Source organism: Plecotus auritus (assembly GCF_963455305.1).
Source record: "Plecotus auritus genome assembly, chromosome: 3".
Lineage (NCBI taxonomy): Eukaryota > Metazoa > Chordata > Mammalia > Chiroptera > Vespertilionidae > Plecotus > Plecotus auritus.
The window spans coordinates 108,881,038-108,904,649 of record NC_137772.1 but is presented as its reverse complement, the minus strand read 5'-3'; the positions used below and the strand labels follow the sequence as shown (position 1 = coordinate 108,904,649).

At 40.6% G+C, this 23,612-nt stretch overlaps 1 protein-coding gene across 1 annotated transcript in view; it reads left to right on the top strand.

Moving 5' to 3' along the window:
* The window catches only part of UFM1 (ubiquitin fold modifier 1), a 243,939-nt gene extending 221,439 nt beyond the window's left edge, over positions 1-22,500 (top strand). The window contains exon 6 of the mRNA XM_080659411.1: positions 20,842-22,500. Coding sequence (XP_080515537.1) covers positions 20,842-21,308 — 467 coding nt within the window. The 3' untranslated portion in view covers positions 21,309-22,500. The remainder of the gene's footprint in view (positions 1-20,841) is intronic.
* The last annotated feature ends 1,112 nt before the right edge of the window (positions 22,501-23,612 follow it).

The window sequence follows — 23,612 nt, the reverse complement described above, 5'->3', positions numbered from 1 at the left end:
CCTCCCAGCCTGATTGATGCCTAACTGCTCCCCTGCCAGCCCAATTACCCCCAACTGCCCTTCCCTCCCAGCCCAATTGACCCACTGCCCTCCCCTGCTGGCCTGGTAACCCCCAACTGCCCTCCCCTGCCAGCCCAGTCACCCCTAACTGCCCTCCCCTGCTGGCCCAGTCTCCCTTAACTGCCCTTTCCTGTAAGCCTGGTTGCCCCCAACTGCCCTCCCCTGCAGGCCTGTTCCCCCACTACTGCCCTCCCCTGCAGGCCTGGTCACCCCAAACTGCCCTCCCCTGCAGACCTGGTTGCCCCCAACTGCCCTCCCCTGCAGGCCTGGTTCCCCCCTATTGCCCTCCCCTACAGGCCTTGTCCCCCCCCAACTGCCCTCCCCTGAAGGCCTGGTCCCCCCCAACTGCCCTCCCTCCCCTGCAGGCCTGGTTCCCCCCCCCCAACTGCCCTCTCCTGCTGGCCTGATCACCCACAACTACCCTCCCCATCTTGTGGCAGCCATATTTGACCACATGGGGGTGGCCATCTTGTGCAAGGGCATGAGGGTCAATTTGCATATTACCTCTTTATTATATAGGATTCCACATCACACATGATTTTTTTAGCATCTCTGTACTGGTTAGTTTTGCATTGTGAGGATATGGTAACATATTGCATTTCAGTCTTTATGTAAATCAAGTTTCTTTGCTGCTCTGTGAAACACTTTTATATTTGGCTGTTATATATCTATATATACAAAAGCCTAAGTGACCATCACAACCGAACGGATGACCAAACAGGCTGCTTGGGGCGACCAAGCCGGCAGGGGGTTTAGTGAGGGGTGACTAAATGACCAAGCAGCAGGCTGTGTGGGGCTACCAGGCCCGAAGGGGGGTTAGTGAGGGGCAACCAAATGACCAAACAGCAGGCTGCGTGGGGCAACCAGGCCTGCGGGGGGGTCAGTGAGGGGCAACCAGGCCGGTAGAGGGGAGCAGTGAGTGGTGACCAGGTCGGCAGGTGGAGGGCAGTTGGGGGCAACCAGGCTGGCGGGGGGGGGCCCAGTTGGGGGTGACCAGGCCAGTAGGGGGGGCAGTTAGGGGCAATCAAGCAGGCAGTGGGTGAGCACTTAGGAGCCAGTGGTCCTGGATTGTGAAAGGGATGTCTGACTGCCAGTTGGATTGGGCCTAAACGGGCAGTCAGACATGCCTCGAGGGGTCCCAGATTGGAGAGGGTGCAGGCTGCACTGAGGGGACCCTCACCCCCCCCGTGCATGAATTTTGTGCACCGGGCCTCTAGCATTTTATAAAATTTAATATGCTTCAGCTGCTTTTTCATTTTAGAATAGTAGTATTTAGGACCATTAATTCAGCACATGTCATTTACATTTGTATATCTTGCAACTGGACTCCGTTCATTAAGCATGAAGGTTCACACAGGACAAAAAGAATCAAAACTTATCAGTAGGTTTATTTATTGAAGGCATAGTGCCATCTGGTGGAAGAAAAAAATTCAGAGGAGAGATGCAAAGTACAGTGTCCCCACTAATCACAGAAGGATGCTGTGAAAAAGCAAAGGCTGGTAGGAAAATAGAGATAAAATGTCATTTCTTAACTATCAACTGTCAGTTTGTTGGTAAACACAAGGTTGTAAAGGGAAGAGTTAAATATTTGCTACAGAAGTGCTACAGAACATGCTGTCATGAAGTATCTCAGCTGGAGAAATTATTTGATCCTTTTAATCTCCATGCCTTGCTTCAATTATTTATTTGACTTTCATTAATTTCTTCATCCATTCATTTAACAACTATCTGTAAGGCACTGTTGTTCTAAGCTAGAAGACAACCTTGACATCATGAAACTTATATTTTGGTGGAAGGACATGGATTACAAACAAATATTTTAATAGGTATATTAAATGCTTCAAAGAAAAAATTAAGCAGTGCAGGACTTCTGGGAATGCTAAATGGAGGAAGTGTTGAAAGGAAGTGCCCCAAAAACCATAAGAGTGTCTAAATACCCCTAAGTTCTGCCAATGTGCAAAACAGTGATTTACAGTTACACTGTGCTTAATGTACGTTTTATAATGTCTTATTCATAAAGGCCTTTTATAAGACAGAAGCAAATTGGGATCTTGAATGACAGGTATAATCACCAAGGATCAATGCAATCTACCTAAATCAGCTCTGTAGAACAACAGTAGGCTAACCATGAAATCTACTTTATAAGCCTCTAAATATGATTTACTATACCTGCATTCTTTATCTTTTTGTTTTCCCTATATTAAAAGTTTACATATTTTTCTTTTTTATTCATTCATTTATTTATTTTTTAATCCTCACCTGAGGATGTGTGTATTTATTTATTTTACTTTTCATATTTTTAATTTTTTTTTCATTTTTTTTTAATTTCAAGAAAAATGATTTTAAATATAATAATGTTACATGCAATAAATAATATCTCAAGAAAAACTATTTTAAATATGATACTGTTACATGTAATAAACACCAATTATTCAAGAAAAATGTTCTTACATATAATAATATCACATGCAATATACATTAATATTTCAAGAATAAAAGGATTTTAAGTATAATAATATTACCAACACTGTACTAACATAATATGATATCAAAAAAGTTGTAGGAAATATTAAAAATCTGCAAATAACAGGATTACTTCTATTATATTCTAGAAAATTTTTTCCTCTGGCTCTATTTTTGTTCATCAGTTTATGTTGTTCACTAGAGGCCTGGTGCACAAAATTCATGCATGGGGGGGTCCCCTCAGCCCAGCCTGCACCCTCTCCAATCCAGGACCCCTCGGGGGATGTCCAACTGATGGTTTAGGCCCGATCCTGAGGATTGGGCCTAAACCGGTAGTCGGAAATCCCTCTCACAATCTGGGACCACTGGCTCCTAACTGCTCTTCTGCCTGCCTGCCTGATCGCCCCCAACTACCTCCCCACCCACCGGCCTGGTTGCCCTTAACTTCCCCCCTGCCAGCCTGGTTGTCCCCCAAGCCTGCTGTTCAGTCATTTGGTCGACCCTCACTAACCCCCCTGCCGGCCTTGTTGCCCTATGCAGCCTGCTGTTCCGTCATTGCTGTTACTGTGATAGCATCCCAGACTATTTGCATACTCCTCTATTACTAGTATAGATTATATTCCACAAATGAGTGAGGTCATATGATATTTATCTTTCTCTGACTTGCTTATTTCGCTTAGCATGATGCTTTTAGAGTCTATTTTGTTGGATATGAGTATTGCTACTCCAGGTTTTTTGTTCTTTTCCATTTGCATGGAAAATTTTTTCCATCCCTTCATTTTTATCCTGTCTGTGTCTTTTGTTTTGAGGTAGATCTCTTGTAGACAGCATATAGTTGGGTCATGTTTTTGTATCCATTCAGCTACCCTACACCTTTTGATTAGAGCATTTAATCCATTTACATTTAGGGTTATTATTGAGAGGTATTTATTCATAGCCATTTTAATTCTGGATGGCTAGGTTTCTCTCTCTATTTCTTCTTCTCAGCAATTCCTTTAGCATTTCTTGTAATGCTGGCTTGGTGCTGATGAACTCCTTCAGCCTTTTTTTGTGTGGGAAGCTCTTTATTTGACCATCTATTTTGAATGATAGCCTTGCTGGATATAGTAATCTTGGTCTCAGATCCTTGCTTGCCATTACCTTGAGTACTTCATGCCATTTCCTTCTGGCCTGTAGAGTTTCTGATGAAAAATCAGGTGTCAGCTTTATGGGAGCTCCTTTGTAGGTTACAGTTTTCTTTTCTCTTGCTGCCTTAAGATTCTCTCTTTGTCTTTAATTTTTGGCATTTTAATTATGATGCGTCTGGGCATGGGTCTGTTTGGGTTCTTCTTGTTTGGGGTTTTCTGAGCCTCCTGAACTGGTGTGACTTTTTCCTTTACCGGGTTAGGGAAGTTTTCTACTATTATTTCTTCAAACACCTTCTCTATTCCTTTCTCCCTTTCTACCTCTTCTGGCACACCTACTACTCTAATATTGTGATGTTTCATATTGTCCCACAGATCCCTTAAGCTGTCCTCCTGTTTTTTAATTGTTTGTGTTTTTTTTTTCTTTTTGGTTCTCTAATTGAGTGATACATTCAACTCTGTCTTCTAATTCACTGATTCAATCCTCAGCTTCCTCTAATCTGCTGTGTATTCCTTCCAATGTGTTCTTTATTTGTGTTATGTCATTCTTTATCTCAAACTGTCCTTTTTTCATAGTTACTAGATCTTTTTTCATACCGTTGAGCATTTTTACCATCATTATTCTGAACTTCGTTTCAGATAAGTTTCTTATTTCTGCTTCATTTATCTCTTCTTCTGGAGAATTTGCTAGTATTTTCATTTGGGGGTTGTTTCTTTCTTTTCTCATTTTGGTTGTCTATTTGGGTTTGTGACTGTTTTAGGTAGATCTCCTATACTTCTCAATCTCTAGTGCAGGACTGTGTTAAAGGCTGTTTCTAAATAATTGGATCAGGCAAAGATTCAAAGCCTTCAGAGACTGCCTCTGACTACAGACTAATAGGATTCTGACTTGAATTGCCCCCAGGCAATTGTACTCAGGTGTGGCAAGAGTTTTTTTCAATAGGGTGGGGCAGTTGCTTCTGCCTGGAGGCTAATTGTTATTTTTAATCTCTTAAGTGGCCTCAAGGCAAGGTATTTTCCAATAGGGTGTGCCCACTGTTTTCCCTCCCCGCCCCCAGCACCCCAGGCAAGGCAGATGTCTATGTGGGAAAGATGTCTTCCAATGTGTGAGGGAATTACTCAGCCCAGGAAACTTTGGGTGTCTGCCTTCTGAGCTCTATCCCCCGAATCCCCAGTCCTGGGTTCTGCTCCCACAGTTCCAGTGCACTTCACCCTCCCTCTACCAGAGCATAAGGTGGGTGGCTCCACAGGGAATTTCTGTACATTGGCCTTTTAAGAGGGTGCCCAAACTTTCAGTTGCCACTCCCTGGCAGACAGCACCCTGCTGCTTTTCACAGCTAGATGTTATGTGGGTCCCTTCTCAGTTTGGTGCTCTCTACTTCAGTTCCCTTCTGTGGGTGCCCAGCCAACCCTTTCACACCTCTGCCCCTCCTACCAGTCTCTATGTGGTCTCCACTTTTGGTCCTTGGGTATCAGGGTTCTCTCCTGTGAGTTTTCCATTGATTATTCAGGAAGCCTTTCCGTATTTCAGTTGTAATTCCAGCTTGTTCCTGGGAGCATGGAAGGATGAGAGAAAGAGAGAGAGATGTGAGAAACATCAATCGGTTGCCTCTCTTACATGCACCACATGGGGACCAAACAAGCAGCCTAGGATGTGCCATGACTGGGAATCAAACCCATGATCCTCCAACCAACTGAGCAACACTGGCCAGGGCTAGATATCTTTATTCTGATATTGACAAAATCATTAAGAAAAAATATACTACCGTAGTAAATTGCCTGATTTTTAAATGTATAATTTTTATGTCTGGTATCTACAGGAGAGATTTACTTTTGTGTTTTCACCTTATAAATTTTCTAAATAATAATATAACTGAATATTTTTAAACTATTAAGAATAAAGATACTAAATAGCAAATCAGAAGATGTTATGATATCATTCATAAAGAACATCATTATCTAATTATGTTAGAATTTGTTTATTAGAATTTATTTGTAACTAGGTCCATTACTTACTAGAACTCAGAATAAAATGAATAAACATTGAGTATTGGGAATTTCGTTTCATTGTGGATTTGTTAATTCCTTGTGTTGTTCATGCATTTTAAGATATGCCATGTAGAGAGCATGGTATTAGGAACCAGACATCCTGAAGTAAATTCTAACCTTGCCCCCTAATTATGATATTGTAATTGGAAACAATTCAAGTCTTTATTTTATTTTATTTATTTTATTGTTTAAAGTATTACAAATAGTAGTACAGATGTCTCCTTTTTTTTTCCAATTGACCTTCCCCCAGCCTCCCCTACCTCTCAGCACATGCCTTCACCCCCCTCCCAGTGTCTTGCGTCCATTGGTTATGCTTATATGCATTCATACAAGTTCTTCAGTTGATCTCTTACCCGCCCCCCTGCCCAACCCTCCCCAGCCTTTCTGCTGTAGTTTGACAGTCTGTTCAATGTTTCTCTGCCTCTGTATCTATTTTTGTTCATCAGTTTATAATGTTTTTTATTATCTATAAATGAGTGAAATCATCAAGTCTTATAGTTATCTTTGCATCCAGAAATGACAATAAAATTCCATACTGCTTAATGGAGATCATATGGATCCAGGAGTGAGAAAAACTTGGGTTCTAATATCAGCTGTGCCACATACCAGCTGTATGACATTAGGAATATACTCAATCTGTCTGTGCTGTAATGCCCCCATTTTCCAAGTAACAATATATGATGTATAGTAATATAATAATAATTTGAAAATCAGAGGATAATGAGGTTTGAATTAGGTATTGCATAAAATTTTTAGCAAATTTTTGAATAGGCTGTAATAAATAAAGTTTAATTCTTTTATTTTGCTGTAAGTTGTGGTTGAAAGAGATAACAGTGTATAACCACTTATAAATAATACAAAACAATGTTAATTTAGAATTGATATGACTATAACAATGCATCAGAAATATCATATGTATATACCCACAACATATTCTCTATATTTTCTAATCATCAAGATAAAGCTAAAAATATATATTTCTAAGGAAATGGAGTGGAGAATTAGTTCTTCACCTAGAAAATGTCCTAATTCATTACCAAAAATAAATAAATAAATAAACAAAAGAGTTCATAATAATTTTAAGTAAGGTAACCTCAGTGTCAATTTCTTCTAAAATAAGTAGGGAGGCTGCACACATACTTACAGTAGAGAGAACATGTTTCTCTTGACCATGAAGAAATCTTCCCCTGTACACATTCCCACTCAGAGAAACCCCTCTCTTTGATTCTTGTTGATGGTTTCTACCTCTCTTCTTATGTTGTTGTAGTTCACATTAAGTTGTTTATAGTTCTCACTGAGTTTTTTGAACACCCCCATAGTCATTACTTTAAATTCTTTATCTGACAAATTGATTGCCTTCATTTTATTTAGTTTCTTTTCTGGTGATTCATCCTTTTCTTTTGCTTGGGGATTGTTTCTTTGTCTCTAATTTTTGCTCCCTTTGTATTTGTTTCTATGTATTAATCAAATTGCTATGCTTCGCAGATTTTGTGGGGTCATCTTATGGAGTAGGTGTTCTGTGGGACCCAGTGGTGTAATCTTAGATCTCTTGAACTATGTGCTCTAGGAAAGCCCCTTGTTTGAGTTGTTTGGGTTCTCCTGTTGTAATTGGGTCTTAAATGTTGTTGTCCCATTCATGGGTGGAATCTCCTCTTAGCGTGGCTGATTATGAAGTTCACCCCCGAAAACGTCATGCAAACTGTTGTGGAGGTGAGAGGGTTAACTTGAAATGCAGGCGGACAGGGCATGTGTCCAGTGGAAAACAAAGGTAGGTGGAACACAGGCAGGGGCAGACATGGCAATTTGAGCCAGCCTAATCACAGGAATCAACCATGCAGAAATAATACTGTAAAATGTTTCTGGGCTCAAAGTGGAAGGGATGGGAAAATGAGGGAGGGCCTGCAGCAACAAGGTGTACAAAAGCATAGACACATAAAAAGTTCAGCACAGGAACAGAGAAAGAACACGTAAAAGCAGGGAAAGCTCAGGTCCGTTACTTGGCAAAAACAAATGAAGGAATCAATCAGGTGATGACATAGATGGATATAGAAGCAGGCTTGTAGCAAATATATACCCCTGGATTACAAGGCTTGAGGGGGGGCATCCCATTATTGCGCCCCCTCCCCGTGAGGGGATTATGAATATGCTTGTAATACATTTTCACACTTTTGCTAAAATCTTCTGGTCCTCAGAGCTCATTCTTTGAGACATGACCACAGGGAAAATTCTCAGCTCACCATTTCAGTTATCAGAGGTGCTGACAGAACAGAACAAAATACAACACCACAAAACATGAAAGAAAATAAATAAAACAAAATTACACAGAAGACCCTATAACAACAAAAGCAACCACCAGAGAATTAGGAAAGAGAAAAGAGAGCATGAATGATAGAAGGAAAGAAAGAAAAAAATGTGAGGAGAAAAAAGTGGGGGGAAGGAATATGAAGAGGCAGAGATGAAATAAAGAAAATAAGAATAATGAATAGGGAGTAGGGGAAGAAAAATTGTTTAAAATAAAAGAGAAAAAATTTTTGAAAAGGAAAATAGAAGAGAAAGTAGATAGACCCAAAATAAGAAAAGGAAATAAATGTAAGAAAGCAGGAGAAAAAGAAGAAAAAACTGAGTATGAAAGGAGAAGAGAAAAATTGGATATATGAACAAAATAATAGAGACTAAAATAATAACAAATCAATAAAGCAGATAGATAAGATAAAAAATGGAAAAAGAAAGGTAAGAGGAAAAAAAAAAAGAGAGAAAAGTGAAGTGGTATTCATCTCCACTGAATTTAGTGCCTCCTGGGAGCTCCCTTTGATGACTGTGGCTGACTGTTCCATCTGCCAATTCTGGGCTTCCGGGAGATACTTAGGTGCTAACCACTGTCAGAAAATGTTCTTTGACTTTCAGCAACCTGCTGGAAGCTCCAAGCGATCCACAGTTTGTGTCTGTCTCCACAGGACTTGGTTGCACATGGGAGGGGCCAAGCTGCCCTCTAAAGTAGGTTTGTTAGCAGCATGGGACCCAGGACTTCCTCAGATTTCCTGGGTACCACCTCCACCTACCTTTGCTTGCTAACCAGCTGTCAATCTTAATCACTAAAAAGTCTGTTTCTGACAGGGCTTTAGGTGCAACCAGGAGTCTAGACCTCTGGGTCTCCTGTGAGGGGAGGAGCCATTCATATTTCAGGGAAAGTGGTGGGTGTGTTTCCCTGTCCCAGAGCTACTCATCTGAGAGGGGCCCAGAATGTTACTATGCCCTCAGATCCTCATATGGGATCAACTATAATACTAGAGTTTCTATAATCTCTCCTGTTCGGGGGAGGAGGCACCAGTCAGGTTCCCAAGATAGTGGGGTGAATGGACCCACTCCCAACCCAGTCACAGATGCTCCCTGAGACTGTTCAAACTCCCAGGCTTGGCTTCTGTGGCTATCTCCTTTGCAGGCTGTGGTAGGCAGGGCTTCTGAGGGTGGGGCAGGCTATATTACCTAGGGTGGGGGTTTTTTAAATATCTTTTTATTGATTTCAGAGAGGAAGGCAAAGGGAGAGAGAAATAGAAACATCAATGATGAGAGAGAGAATCATTGATCAACTACCTCCTGCACATCCCCTACTGGGGATTGAGCCCAAAACTTTGGCATGTGCCCTTGACTGGAATCGAACCTGGGACCCTTGAGTCCACAGACCGATGCTCTATCCACTGAGCAAAACCAGCTAGGGCCCTAGGGTGGGTTTTTATCCTTTTCCTTCACTGGGGCTACTGGGAGTGGCTCGATTCCCTCAGGAAAAAGGACCATTTTGGTTTGGGAGAGGTAAGACCAAATCCAGGACTCCCGGCTGCTGCTTTCCCACATCTCCCCCCAATTCTTTCCACCCCAGTCTCTCCTTAGGCACCTCAAATCTGCACCATCCTCTCTGTACCAAAGCCTCGAGTGAATAGCTGCAAATGAAAATCCCATGTTCTGGGTTTAAAAAACAACAACAACAAAAACAGAAACTGAGGCTTTCTCTCCAACAGGCTCTTGTCTACCCGCTCCAGGCTATCTGGTACCTGCAAGCCTTGCTACCTTTCATGGCTGGATCTTGGCTCTGGTGCTCTGGACTGTGGAGCCCAGCCTGGTTCCAGAATTCTGTCTTCTGAGGGAAAAGACACCCTCATAGTGATCCCTCCTCACTCTTTTTTTTTAAATATGTATTTTTATTGATTTCAGAGAGGAAGGGATAGGGAGATAGAGATAAAAACATCAATGATGAGAAAGAATCATTGACTGGCTGCCTCCTGCACGCCCCCTACTGGGGATTGAGCCCGAAACCTGGGCATGTGTCCTTGACCAGAATCGAACTTGGGACCCTTCAGTCCGCAGGCCAACGCTCTATCCACTGAGCCAAACTGGCTAGAGCCCTCCTCACTCTTTACCTGCTGCCTATGGAAGGGTGCAACCTCACCCTTCCTAGCGATCTCCATGTTCTTCCATGATATAGGTCTCTTCCTCACCTGGACCTCAATTGGTAATTTCAGGTGTATGCTCCCCACTTTAGTTTTATTTCCAGTCTTGTCCTGGGAAAAAGTCAAGAAAGGTCTGCCTATTTGGCCACCATTTTCTCTCCCCTCTAATTTTTACAGCCAGAAATTATGGGCCTTCTCTTCCTGGTGTGGACCAAAGGGGCCACATGCTGACCTGACAAGCTCAGGGGAGGCCTGCGTGGCAGTCTTGCAAACTCAGGGACCTAAAATAACCACAAAAGATGGTCTGAAAATTAAATATTTAACTACAAACAGGTTATAGTGGGTAGTCATGTCCTAGGCCAATATTTTCCCTGACAAAGATCAACTTAGGTCTTTACTGAGCCCACTTGCCTTTTTGCCTCTAAGATAACATATCTGTGAGATGTCTGGGTAACTTGTAACTTCCTTTTTACCCCAACCCCTCAGGGCACAACAAATGGCACCGGGACATTCCCTCATTGTTATTGTTATCAAGTTAGTTGTCAACTGCTAATTACGTTAAAGTATCCTGTATCCATCTATGTAAAAGAAGCACATGCCCATCATTTCACTTTTTACCCTATCCCAGAGGTTTCCCCTGCTTTGCTTTATCCCACCTCCCTAATCTATCACCAATAAATTTCATGTAACCCACCTATGTGGTCTAGAATTTTAATATAAAAATGGCTAAGTAAAAAATTACAAATTACCTATTTTTCCTTGCTCTGAGGTTTAAATAGATATGCTTTATTTTTCTACATACAAAAGAAATAAAACAAAGAATAAATGATTCAGTGACACTTTAAAAACTGGAATCTGAAATAGGGTTTTATTGGAACACTCGATGTGCAGAGGTTTAGTGTCAATAAGAAGCACTTGTTTCCAACTTCAAAGTAAACCCTCTTACCTTCTGTTGGAAGGTTGAAAGGTGCAGCAGCTTCCTGCTTTCCTGCCATTATTTATAGTCTTCAACACATCTTGGGTGAGCTCTACTTGGAGAATCCACTCTTCAAAGGAACCAGAAGCACAGGGAGGCTTAAAATATCACTCCACTCAATGGAAACATAATAATGCTTTGACAAGGCTGTGTCATTTGATCATTACTTCTTTCACAAGCGCCAGTAAGTACCTCTTTGGCCAAGTGTCAGGTTTAGCAAACAATGTGTAATTCAGATCTCTACTGAGATTGGCAAGAATGATCACTTACTAATCCAGGTAGTGGCAGAAAGAGAAAGCAAAGCACTTTGGCTTGGCCTTCAGTTCCACCTGTTATCAGTCACACAGCCTGGGTGGAGTCGATTCCAACCACTGCAGCCTGTATATCTCGTATCCAAAAATATGGAAGTAACTTATCAAGGGTGCTATACCTAATGCCATAAGTATCAATGGTCTTTCTTAACAGAAAATTGATAGAGTTTAATAAAAATCAGAACAATAGTTAAAAAGTAGCAGCTGCCTAATTGTTAGTGAGCAGTTGGTGACCTTTCAATGATCTTAAAACATCCCTGGAAGAAAAGAAACCATACCCAAGCACCTCTAGTTTGTCAGGCATTGCACTAGACTCTTTATCTAAAGGTTTTTGCTTTCATCTTTGATTACCCTATTCATTTAATAACATTATGCCTAATTCACAGATTGAAGAAAATGAAGCACAGAGAAGTTATATAATATTTTCAAAATCTTATGATTGGAAAGAATCACAGCTAAGATTTGAACTCAAGAATCTAATTCCCTTTCCATTATAGCAAACACATTACTAGTTTATTTGTGGCTTTAATATTTTTAGATCTTATAAATCCCCTTTTACTTAACCTAGCCAGTTTTTCTCAATTTTCCTTTTCATCTCCTTTTCCCTTTTACTTCCTAAAACCTTAAGAAAAGGAACCAACTTCATTGCATACTTCCCAAGTTTTTGTCCATAACCTTCAAAAACTTCAGCCAGATATAGGTAAATTCTGGATTCTTCTTGTCTGATAAATAAGCAATTTCTGGTGCTTGGAATCAGTTTCTAAATATAAGGAAATCAAACATGTTTCAAAATGGACTCAGAAACAAGTAAAAGAGAAAGCATTCAGCTCTGGTGCATTGCTGTTTCATTGAAAAGAAACTCTCATCATTAGCAGTGCAAATGTGTCTTTGCTATACTGCTTATATTCATGTGTAATGCACTAAAATTTCACCTTCTCTCCAGACAAAGCTAGTTCACTCTAGCTTTTTGCAGAAAACAAATTTTTTACTTGACTTTTATGGGTCATTTTTTTCCTAATTCTAATTTTTCAGATCAATGATCAATAACAACTAGAGAACAAATTTGTGGCAAAGCCTTAAATTTCTGGAAATGTTTTTGAACTGTATGCCAGTTATAAGAGACTAGAGGCCCGGTGCATGAAATTTGTGCACGGGGTTGGGGGGGGGGGGCGGTCCCCTCAGTCCAGCCTGAACCCTCTCACAATCCTACTCTAACTACTCTGCCTGCCTAATCACCCCTAACTGCTCACCTGCCTGATTGATCGTCCCTAACCACGTCTGCATTGGCCCCCACGGTTTCGTCTGGAAGGACATCAGGAATGACATCCAGAAGGTCATTCAGCTGTCTGGTCTAATTAGCATATTACACTTTTTGTTATTATAGATGTCCTACCCTACCATGCCCATGTGTCTTTGATCATGGACTTCATTCTGCAAGTACTGTGTTACCTTTTGCCTACCTGATCCTCTTTCAAAGCAGTATTTAATACTTCAAGTTCAACTTCTCTTGAGCCTTACATTATGTCTCTGGTTATAATTATTCATTTATTCTTTTAAATCAGGGGTGGGGAACGTCTGGCCTGTAGATTGTATAAGGCCTGCAAAATCGTTTGGTCTGACCCTGCCAAAGCATTAGTGGTGAGTTAATTAAACGTTTCACGAAATATAACAGGATAATTTTTAAGTTGATAATTCTGTATGGCCCATGAATGATGTTATAAATATACATATGGAACTTGGCAGAAAAAAGGTTCGCCAGTCTTATTTAAAATATTTATAGCCATTTCATTATACCTTACTAGTTAGTGGCCCAGTACACGAAATTCATGCATGGGCAGTGGCGGGTGTCCCTCAGCTCAACCTGTACCCTCTCTAATCTGGGACCCCTCGGAGAATCAGGCCTAAACCGGCAGTCGGACATCCCTCTCTCAACCAGGACCACTGGCTCCTAACCACTCTGTCTGCCTGCCTGATCATCCCCTAACCGCTCCCCTGCCGGCCTGGTTGACACCTAACTGCTCCCCTGCTGGTCTGATCACCCCCAACTGCCCTCCCCTGCCAGCCCAATCACCCCCAGCTGTCCTCCCCCCTGCTGGCCCAATTGCCCCCAACTGCCCTGCCCTGCCAGCCTGATCACCCACAACTGCCCTCCCCTGCAGCCCAATCGCCCACAACTGCCCTCCCCTGCTGGCTTGATCACCCACAATTGCCCTGCCCTACCACGACCTGCCTCCTCTGCCGGGACCCGCCTCCTCCATGCTGTGCGGAACTGTGGGACCCCCTGGCCTCACCGCACAGAGTGGAGTGGCCGCTGGGCTCTGCCTCTGCTGTATGCATGGCCATCTTGTGGCTGCCACCATGTGATGATGTTGCGAGCGAGGGCACGAGGACCACCTAAGCTTTTATTAGTATAGATCAGTGGTCAGCAAACTCATTAGTCAACAGAGCCAAATATCAACAGTACAATGACTGAAATTTCTTTTGAGAGCCAAATTTCTTAAACTTAAACTTCTTCTAACGCCACTTCTTCAAAATAGACTCGCCCAGGCTGTGGTATTTTGTGATAGAGCCACACTCAAGGGGCCAAAGAGCCGCATGTGGCTCTGAGCCACAGTTTGCCAACCACGGGTATAGATGATTATGAAATTTGTACTTTACATTGTATTTTATTTACATAATGATATATAACTTGCAATGTACTTTCACAAACATCTAATATTCACAACTATGATGTGTGTGTGTTGTAGACCAGATGAGGGAATAAGTTCAGAGAGTTTAAATATTGGGCCCAGGTCTCATAGTCCATTATCTCTCCAAGATTTTTTATTATTCTTTTTAAATTTCTTCTTTTTTAAATCTTTATTGTTGAAAGTATTACATATGTTCCCTTTTTTCTCCCATTGACCCCTTCTAGCCTGCCTCCGCACACTTCCCCAGGCCTTCACCACCCTATTATCTATGTCCATGGGTTATGCATATATGCATACAATTCTTTGGTTGATCAATTCCCACCCACCCACCATCCCCCTCCTTCCTTCTGAGATTCTGCATTCTGTTCTCTGCTTCTATGTCTCTGGATCTATATTATTCATCAGTTTATTTTGTTCATTAGATTCCACATATGAGTGGAATATTTGTCTTTTTCAGACTGTTTATTTCCCTTAGCATAATACTCTCTGTGCTGTCTCAAAAGTTAAGAGATCCTTCTTTTTTACTGCTGCATAGTATTCCATGGTACAAATTTACAAAAGCTTTTTTATCCACTCATCTATTGATGGGCACTTGGGCTGTTTCCAGATTTTAGCTATTGTAAATTGTGCTGCTACAAACGTAGGGGTGTACATATTCTTTCTGATTGGTATTTAGGGTTTCTTAGGATATATTCTTAGAAGTCGGATCACTGGGTCAAATGACAGTTCCATATTTAATTTTTTGAGGAAAGTCCATACTGCTCCACAGTGTCTGCACCAGTCTGCATTCCCACCAGCAGTGTACTAACTAGGGTTCCCTTTTCTCCACATCCTCACCAGCACTTGTCATTTGTTGATGGTAGCCATTCTGACAGGTGTGAGATGATACTTCATTGTCATTTTAATTTGCATCTCCCTGATGATAATTGACTTCGAGCATTTTTTCATATGTCCCTTGGCCATCTGTATGTCCACTTTGGAGAATTGTCTATTTAGGTACTTTGCCCACTTTTAATTGGATTATTTGACTTTCTTTTGTTAAGTTGTATGAGTTCCTTATATATTTTGGATATTAACCCTTTATCAGATGTATCGTTGCCAAATATGTCCTCCTAAACAGTGGGCTCCCTTTTTGCCTTGTAGATGGTTATTTTTGCTGTGCAGAAGCTTTTTATTTTCATGTAGTCCCATTTGTTTATTTTCTCCTTACTTTTCATTGCCTTAAGAGATGTATCCATAAACATATTGTTACAAAAGATGTCTAGATTTTGCTACCTATGGCTTCTTCTAGCATTTTTATGGTTTCACAACTTATATTTATCTTTTATCCATTTTGAGTTTATTATTGTGTATGGTATAAGTTGGTGGTCTAGTTTCATTTTTTTTTGCATGTATTTGTCCAATCTTCCCAACACCATTTATTGAAGAGACTGTCCATTGGATGTTCTTGCCTCCTTTGTCAAATATTAATGGAGTATAATGGCTTGGGTCAATTTCTGGGGTCTCTGTTCTGTTCCATTGACCTATATGACTGTTCTTGTCCCAGTACCAGGCTGTTTTTATTACGGTGGCTTTGTAGTATAACTTGATATCTGGTATTGTGATTTCTCCAACTTTATTCTTCTTTCTCAAGATTGCTGAGGCTATGCAGGGCCTTTTTTTTCATTCCATATAAATTTTGGAATATTTTTTTTCTAGATTTGTGAAATATGCCATTGATATTTTAGTATCAATGGATTGAATCTATAGATTGCTTTGGGTAGTATGGACATTTTAATAATGTTAATTCTTCCAATCTGTGAACATGGAATATGCTACCACTTATTTGTATCTATCTGTGTTTTTTTCTTCAGTTTCCTATATTTTTCTGAGTTCAGGTCTTTTACTGTTTTGGTTAAATTTATTCCTAGTTACCTTTTTTTATGTTGTAATAATAAATTGGATTATTTTCTTAGTTTCTCTTTCTGATAGCTCATTATTGATGCATAAAAATGCCACCAATTTCTGGATATTAATTTTGTATCCTGTTACTTTGCTGAATTCATTTATTAGATCTAGTAGTTTTTTGATAGTGCTTTTTAGGTTTTATCTGTACAGTATCATGTCATCTGCAAATAATGACTGTTTTACTTCCTTCTTTCCAATTTGGATGCCCTTTATTTCTTTTTATTGTCTGATTGCTGTTGCTAGGACTTCCAGTATTATGTTGAATACTAGTAAAAGTGGTGAAAGCAGACATCCCTATCTTGTCCCTGATCATAGGGGAATGCTTTTAGTTTTTGCTCTTTGAGTATGATGTTGGCTGTAGGTTGTTCATATATGGCCTTTATTATATTGAGGTATGATCTCTCTGTTCCTAGTTTGCTGAGAATTTTCATCATAAATTGAGGCTAGATTTATCGAATACCTTTCTGCATGTAATGCTATGATAATGTGATTTTTATTTTTCAGATTGTTTATGTGATGTACCACATTCATTGATTTACAAATATAGAGTACAAATCTTGCATCCCTGGGATAAATTCCAGTTGCCCATGGTGTATGACCTTTTCAATGTACTGCTAGATCAGATATGTTAATATTTTGTTGAGGATTTTAACATTTATATTCATCAGGAATACTGGCCTATAACTTTCTTTCTTTTTAATATCTTTATCTGCTTTGGTAATTAGAATAATTCTGGCCTCATAAAAAGAGCTTGGGTGTCTTCCATCTTCTGAATATTTTAGAATAGTCTGAGGATGGTAGTATTAGTTCTTTTTAAAATGTTTTATGAATGTCACTGGTGAAACCATCTGGAATAGGAATTTTTTTTAATGAGAGCTTTCTTTTGATTACTGCTTCAATTTCATTAGTTGCTATCAATCTATTCAGGTTTTCTTATTCTTCCTGAGTTTTGAAGGATTATATATTTCTAGGAATTTGTCCATTTCACTGAGGTTATCCAATTTGTTTGGAGAGAGTTGTTCATAGTATTTTCTTACAAGTCTTTGTATTTCTGTGATGTCAGTTGTTACTTCACCTCTTTCATTTCTAATTTATTTATTTGGGTCCTCTTTCTTTGTTTCTTGATGAGTCTGCCTAAATGTCCATCAATCTTTTTTATCTTTTCAAACAATCAGCTCTTGGTTTCATTGAATTTTTCTGTTTTTTTTTTTTTTTTTTTTTTTTTTTTTTTTTTTTTGTGTGTGTGTGTGTGTGTGTGTGTGTGTCTATGTCATTTATTTCCTCTCTGTTATTCATTATTTCCTTCCTTCTACTTACTCTGTGCTTTTCTTGTTCTATTTCTAGTTATTTTAGGTATACTGTCAGATTATTTATTAGAGATTTTTCTGTTTTTTTATGTAGGCCTATAATGCTGTGAACTTCCTCCTAAGGAGTACTTTCACTGTGTCCCTTAAGTTTTGGGTTGCTGAATGTTGATTTTCATTTGCTTCCAGGTAATTTTTTTATTTATTCCTTATCTCATTGGTAACCCATTCATTCTTTAATAACATGCTATTTAGCCTCTATGTGTTTGAAAGTTTTTGGTGTTTATTTTATTTTATTTTATTGTAGTCGATTTCTAGTTTCATGCCATTGTGACCCATGATGATGTTTGATATGATTTCAAGCTTCTTGAATTTGTTGAAGCTTATTTTTCATCCTAAAGTGTGGTGTATCTTTGAGAATGTTCCATGTGCACTTGAGAAGAATGTGTATTATTTAGATTTGGGATAAAATGCTCTTTATATCAATTAAATTCAACTGATCTAGTGTGTCATTTAGGGTTGCTTTTTCCTTGTTGATTTTTTGTATGGAAGATGTATCCAGTGATGTGAGTGTAGTGTTAAAGTCCCCTGCTATGACTATTGCTGTCAATCTCTGCCTTAAAGTCTCCAAAGAGCTTTATATATATATATATACTAGAGGCCCAGTACATGAAATTCGTGCACAGTGAGGGGGGTGTCCCTCAGCCCAGCCTGCACCCTCTCCAATCTGGGACCCCTCGAGGGATGTCAGACTGCCCGTTTAGGCCCCATCCTAACGGGATCGGGCCTAAACGGGCAGTCGGACATCCCTCTCACAATCCAGGCCTGCTGGCTCCCAACTGCTCGCCTGCTTGCCTTCCTGATTGCCCCTAACTGCTTCTGCCTGCCAGCCTGATCACCCCCTAACCACTCCCCTGCCAGCCTGTTTGCCCCTAACAGCCCTCCCCGGCAGGCCTGGTCCCCCTAACTGCTCTCCCCTGCAGGCCTGGGTCCCCCTCAACTGCCCTTCCCTGCAGGCCCGGTCACCTCCAACTTCCCTCCTCGGCCAGCCTGGTCATCCCTAACTGCCCTCCCCTGCTGGCCATCTTGTGGCGGCCATCTTGTGTCCACATGGGGGCAGCCATCTTGTGTGTTGGAGTAATGGTCAATTTGCATATTACTCTTTTATTAGATAGGATTATTAGATAGGATAGAGGCCTGGTGCACGGGTGGGGGCCAGCTGGTTTGCCCTGAAGGGTGTCCCGGATCAGGGTGGGGGTTCCCTTGGGGTGTGGGGCAGCCTGGGCAAGGGGCCTGTGGTGATTTGCAGGCCGCCATGCCCCCAGCGACCCAAGCGGAGGCCCTGGTATCTGGGATTTATTTATCTTCTATAATTGAAACTTTGTAGCCTTGAGCGGGGACCAGGTCCGGCCAGGGCAGGCAGGAAGCTTGGCTTCCTCCATCGCTGGGGGCAACCCAAGCCTCCTGCTTGCTCCAGCTCTGTGGCTACAGCCATATTTTTTGGGTTAATTTGCATACTCGCTCCTGATTGGCTGGTGGGCATGGCTTGTGGGCATAGCAGAGGTACAGTCAATTTGCATGTTTCTCTTTTATTAAATAGGAGGATTACGTGTTCCTAATTTGGTGCATATCATAGGAGACTGACAATTCATACCACTTTAATCTAAAATTCCTTTCCAGTGTTTTTCTAAATTTGGTCCATGGTAAAGTTAACAACATCTCAATAGTATACATTTGAATAAGATTTCTTTTTTTTTTTTTTCAGTTTAAATCTTTAGGATCCCATTCTTTTATATTAAGTTGTAATTTCACATATTGAAATGTAAAAATACAAATATAATGTTTGATAAGTTGTTACAAAATTTTACATCCATATAACTCACACTCTAAACAGATCAATATTTATGTCACCTGGAAAGTTCCCTCTTCTCTCTATGTATAAAAATTGTTATTAATCATTATCTATGTCTTTAGTTATATACATTAATTTTGTAACCTGCAATACCAAGTATACAGGACATTCTCTCTGCTCAAAGAGAATGGTGTTTAAATACATACACAAGCACCCAGCCAGCATGACTGAGTGGTTGAGCACTGATCTATGAACTAGGAGGTCACTGTTCGATTCCCAAGCAAGGCACATGCCTAAGCTGTGGGCTCGATCCCCAGTGTGGGGTGTGCAGGAGGCAGCTGATCAATGATTCTCTTTCATCATTGATGTTTTTATCTCTCTCTCTCCCTTTCCCTCTCTTAAATCAATAAAAGTATATTTTAAAAATAAAAATAAAAAATAAATACATATACAAGCAATACAGAAGATAATACTTTAAATTCTGTAAACAGTTTCTCTGTAAATACAGTAGCAATTTTATCATGGAATAGGTACTAAAATATCATTATCACTAAAAGCATTTATTAAGAATTTTTATCAGAGAAAGAATACACATAACTAGATATTAATTAAGCACAACTCAAAATTAAATTAACACCAAATCGGAATTCTATATAATACAGCAATGCTATCACAGTCTTTATAAGTGCAACATAGAAGAAATGAGATTTCAGCAGTATTAAATAAAGAAGAAAATATAGGGAATTTAGGAAGACATCTGGAAATAAGGAGGAAGAAGCATATATATGTGTCACCTGCATGTATATGTACTGTGTTTCCCCGAAAATAAAACATCCTCCGAAAATAAGACCTACTCACAGGTTTCCTTCTGAGTGAAATATAAGGCATCCCCCTGAAAATAAGGCCCCCAGGCTCTGTCTCAGAATGAAAATTAATTTACCGTAAACTGGTCGCTAGGGCCGCCCCGACTGGCGTCTATCAACCAGTGACGTTACGCAGAGTCCTGATGTCACTGCTGTGTGGAGGCGGAGCGGAGGTCAGAGTGAGCGGTGAGCGCAGGGTGGGAGAGAGGAGGAGACTTTCGCAGATGCGTGTAGAAGAACAGGAGGATTAGAGCGGACGGGATGTGGCGAAGGTGGTGAGTGCTGGTCTGTCTCTGGTGACACTACCTGATGCTCGCGGCCGCCTTCATGATGACTGAAGGTTCTCAGTCAGTGGCAGACCCTGCTCCAGCCCAGATCCAGGCCCCAGCAAGCCCAGTGACAGTCCCCAGGCAGGCCCCAGGGGGTAAATGTCTGATAAAGGGGTAAGGGGGATGTCTGGTGAAGGTGTTCAGTGGCACAGGGGTAGTGGGAGGGGGATCACTTAAAATGACACAGGAGGATCAGAGGGGGCAATCAAAATGACACAGGAGGATCAGAGGGGACAATCAAAATGACACAGGAGGATCAGAGGGGACAATCAAAATGACACAGGAGGATCAAAAGGGGTTACTAAAATGGTAATCCCCCCTCTGATTCTCCTGTGCCATTTTGATCCCCCCTCTGATCCCCCCTGTGTCATTTTGAGTGATCCCCCTCCTCCCACCATGATACCCCAATTCCTTTTTTTTTTTACCCCTAGAAATGAGCGCAAAAAGAAAAAGCTACTCCGTGGAGTACAAGAAAGGAATCGTGGAAGACTCTTGGGGCCAAAATCTTACTGCTTTCTGCAAAGAGAAGATGTTGAGTATCCGATTGGTCCGAAAATGGCGAGCAGAGTATGGTAACCTCATTGAACAAGTGGACAAGGGAAATGCTAAAAAGTGCAAGTGTGGATCAGGTCGGCAACCATTATTTTCCGAGCTGGAAGACCTGATCTGTGAATGGGTTGTTGACAGGAGAGCAAAGGCTTTGGTTGTGAATAGGGCTCAAATTCAAGAATTTGCCCTTGCAATGGCACCACAGTTTGACATAGCCCCCGAAGACTTCAAAGCATCACAATACTGGCTGGATAATTTCCTTCAGCGAAGTGAACCAAAGATCTACAACATTGTTTACGTCTTTAAGATCTACAACATTGTTTACGTTGGAAGATACTCAAGTTATTAAGCTAGCACTTGCATTCAAGTCCTTTATTGATGATGCTGACTTCTCTAAATACAATCTTTCCAACATGATTGCTATGGATGAAACTGCAGTGTTTATGGGCCAATCATCTCAAACAACAATTGAACAGCGGGGTGCCTCCTTGGCGTACATTCCCTCCACTGCTTACGAAAGTGCACGTGTTTCCTGTATTTTGGCAATTCGTCTGGATGGCACTAAAATACCACCTTTAATCATTTCTAAGAGCAAGAAGGAAAAGATTGAACGTGTTTTGGGCGTTTTTATTCTTGAAACTGAAAAAGCCTGGGCCACACAAGCAGTTATAAGGAAGTGAGTCGATTTAATGCTTCCGCTTGTTATGCGAGGGAGCCAAAGAGGTCTGCTAGTCTGGGATGCAGCCAGCACTCACCACGCTAAAGACATGAAGACATTTCTTCACGAAAAAAAAAATAGATCAGATAATGATTCCCGCAGGAATGACGGCCTATCTCCAGACTCTTGATATTGCAATAAACAAGCCATTCAAAGACAATTTGCGCATGGAAATTAATGACTACATTGAAAATAGAATGGAGAGAAATCAGCATGGAAACTTTGTGAAACCTAAACTGCAAGAAGTTGTGACTTGGGTGAAGAATTCATGGGAGAAAATCACTGACAGTTGCATTGCAAATGCACTGCGAGCAGGCTACCTTGACAAGAAGTACTGATTTAAAGACAGTGCTATTGCCGAAACCAGTTTGGCTCAGTGGATAGAGCATCGGCCTGCGGACTGAAGGGTCCCAGGATCGATTCCGGTCAAGGGCATGTACCTTGGTTGTGGGCACATCCCCAGTAGGGGGTGTGCAAGAGGCAGCTGATCGATGTTTCTCTCTCATCGATGTTTCTAACTCTCTGTCCCTCTCCCTTCCTCTCTGTAAAAAATCAATAAAATATATTTAAAAAAAAAAAAAGAGTGCTATTGCTAAACATGAGAGATTTGGTCCACAGATTCTGAAAGAAATGGAGTCACAAGAAATTCACCAGGAAATTCAGGAATTGGATTGTTATGATGATGTTCCAGAAGATGATGACATGATTGTCATTGAATAAATGAGTAAATTCTTGATACTGTAGGATTCACAGTTTGTCTGGTTTGTGTTGACAACTACTGTACTACCGTACCGTATACAGGTAATAAATTTCCTTTATTTTCATTTAACAATAAGTGTGTACCGTATTCTTCTTCATGGAAAAATAAGACATCCCCTGAAAATAAGACCTAGCGTGTCTTTGGGAGCAAAAATTAATATAAGACACTGTCTTATTTTCGGGAAAACAGGGGTATGTATTTGTGTGTGTGTGTGTGTGTGTTAGGGCCAAATTAAAGATAGAACAAAGTGTTATTTGTAAAGCATGGACATTATTAATTACTTAATAAAATTCATGCTTACATAAATTGTACTAGAGCATAGTTTCCATCGAGTGACTGCTGAGTAAGAATGTCATGAATTTCTAAAATCCCTGAAACACACAGATTTCAAATGTATTGTGGTACAAGTGTCATTGGTTTAGAAGATTTTTGTCCTGACTTTTGTAATATGGTTAGCTGACACTGATTATGGGTTACTATTTTGACCTTCTGCCCCTGGAATATTTTTACCACTGACAAAAACAATCATGCTTACCACTAATAGATATAACAATGCAAAAATCCAAGATGATGGCAGGGTAGGTAGAAGATACCCTTACCTCCTCCCCTGACCAAGCTGGAATTACAACTAAAATAAAGAAAATCACCCTCACCAGTCTGGATTAGTGGTTGGAGCAGTGACTGAAGGATCACAGGTCCTATTCTAGCCAAGGGCACATACTTCGGTTGCAGGCTCAATCCCTGGCACTGGTCGGGGCATGTGTGTAAGGCAAGCAATTGATATGTCTCTCTCACATCCATATTTCTCTTTCCCTGTCTCTCCCCCTCCCTTCCACTCTCTTTCTGAAACTAAATGGACTAGATGACTTTATAGGTGAGTTTTACCCAACATTCAATGAAGAATTAATACCAATCCTCAAAATATTAAAAAAAATTTCGTAGGAGGGAAGACTTCCAAGCTTTTTTTTAACATGGCCAGCATTATCCTAATTCCAAACCAGTTAAAGACACTACAAAGAAAGAAAATTATAGGCCAATATACCAGATGAACATAATGTAAAAATCCTCAACCAAATATTAGCAAATAGGATCCAGTAATACATTAAAAAGCATATACCATGATCAAGTGGGATTTATTCCAGAGATGCAAAGCTGGTACAATATTCACAAATCAA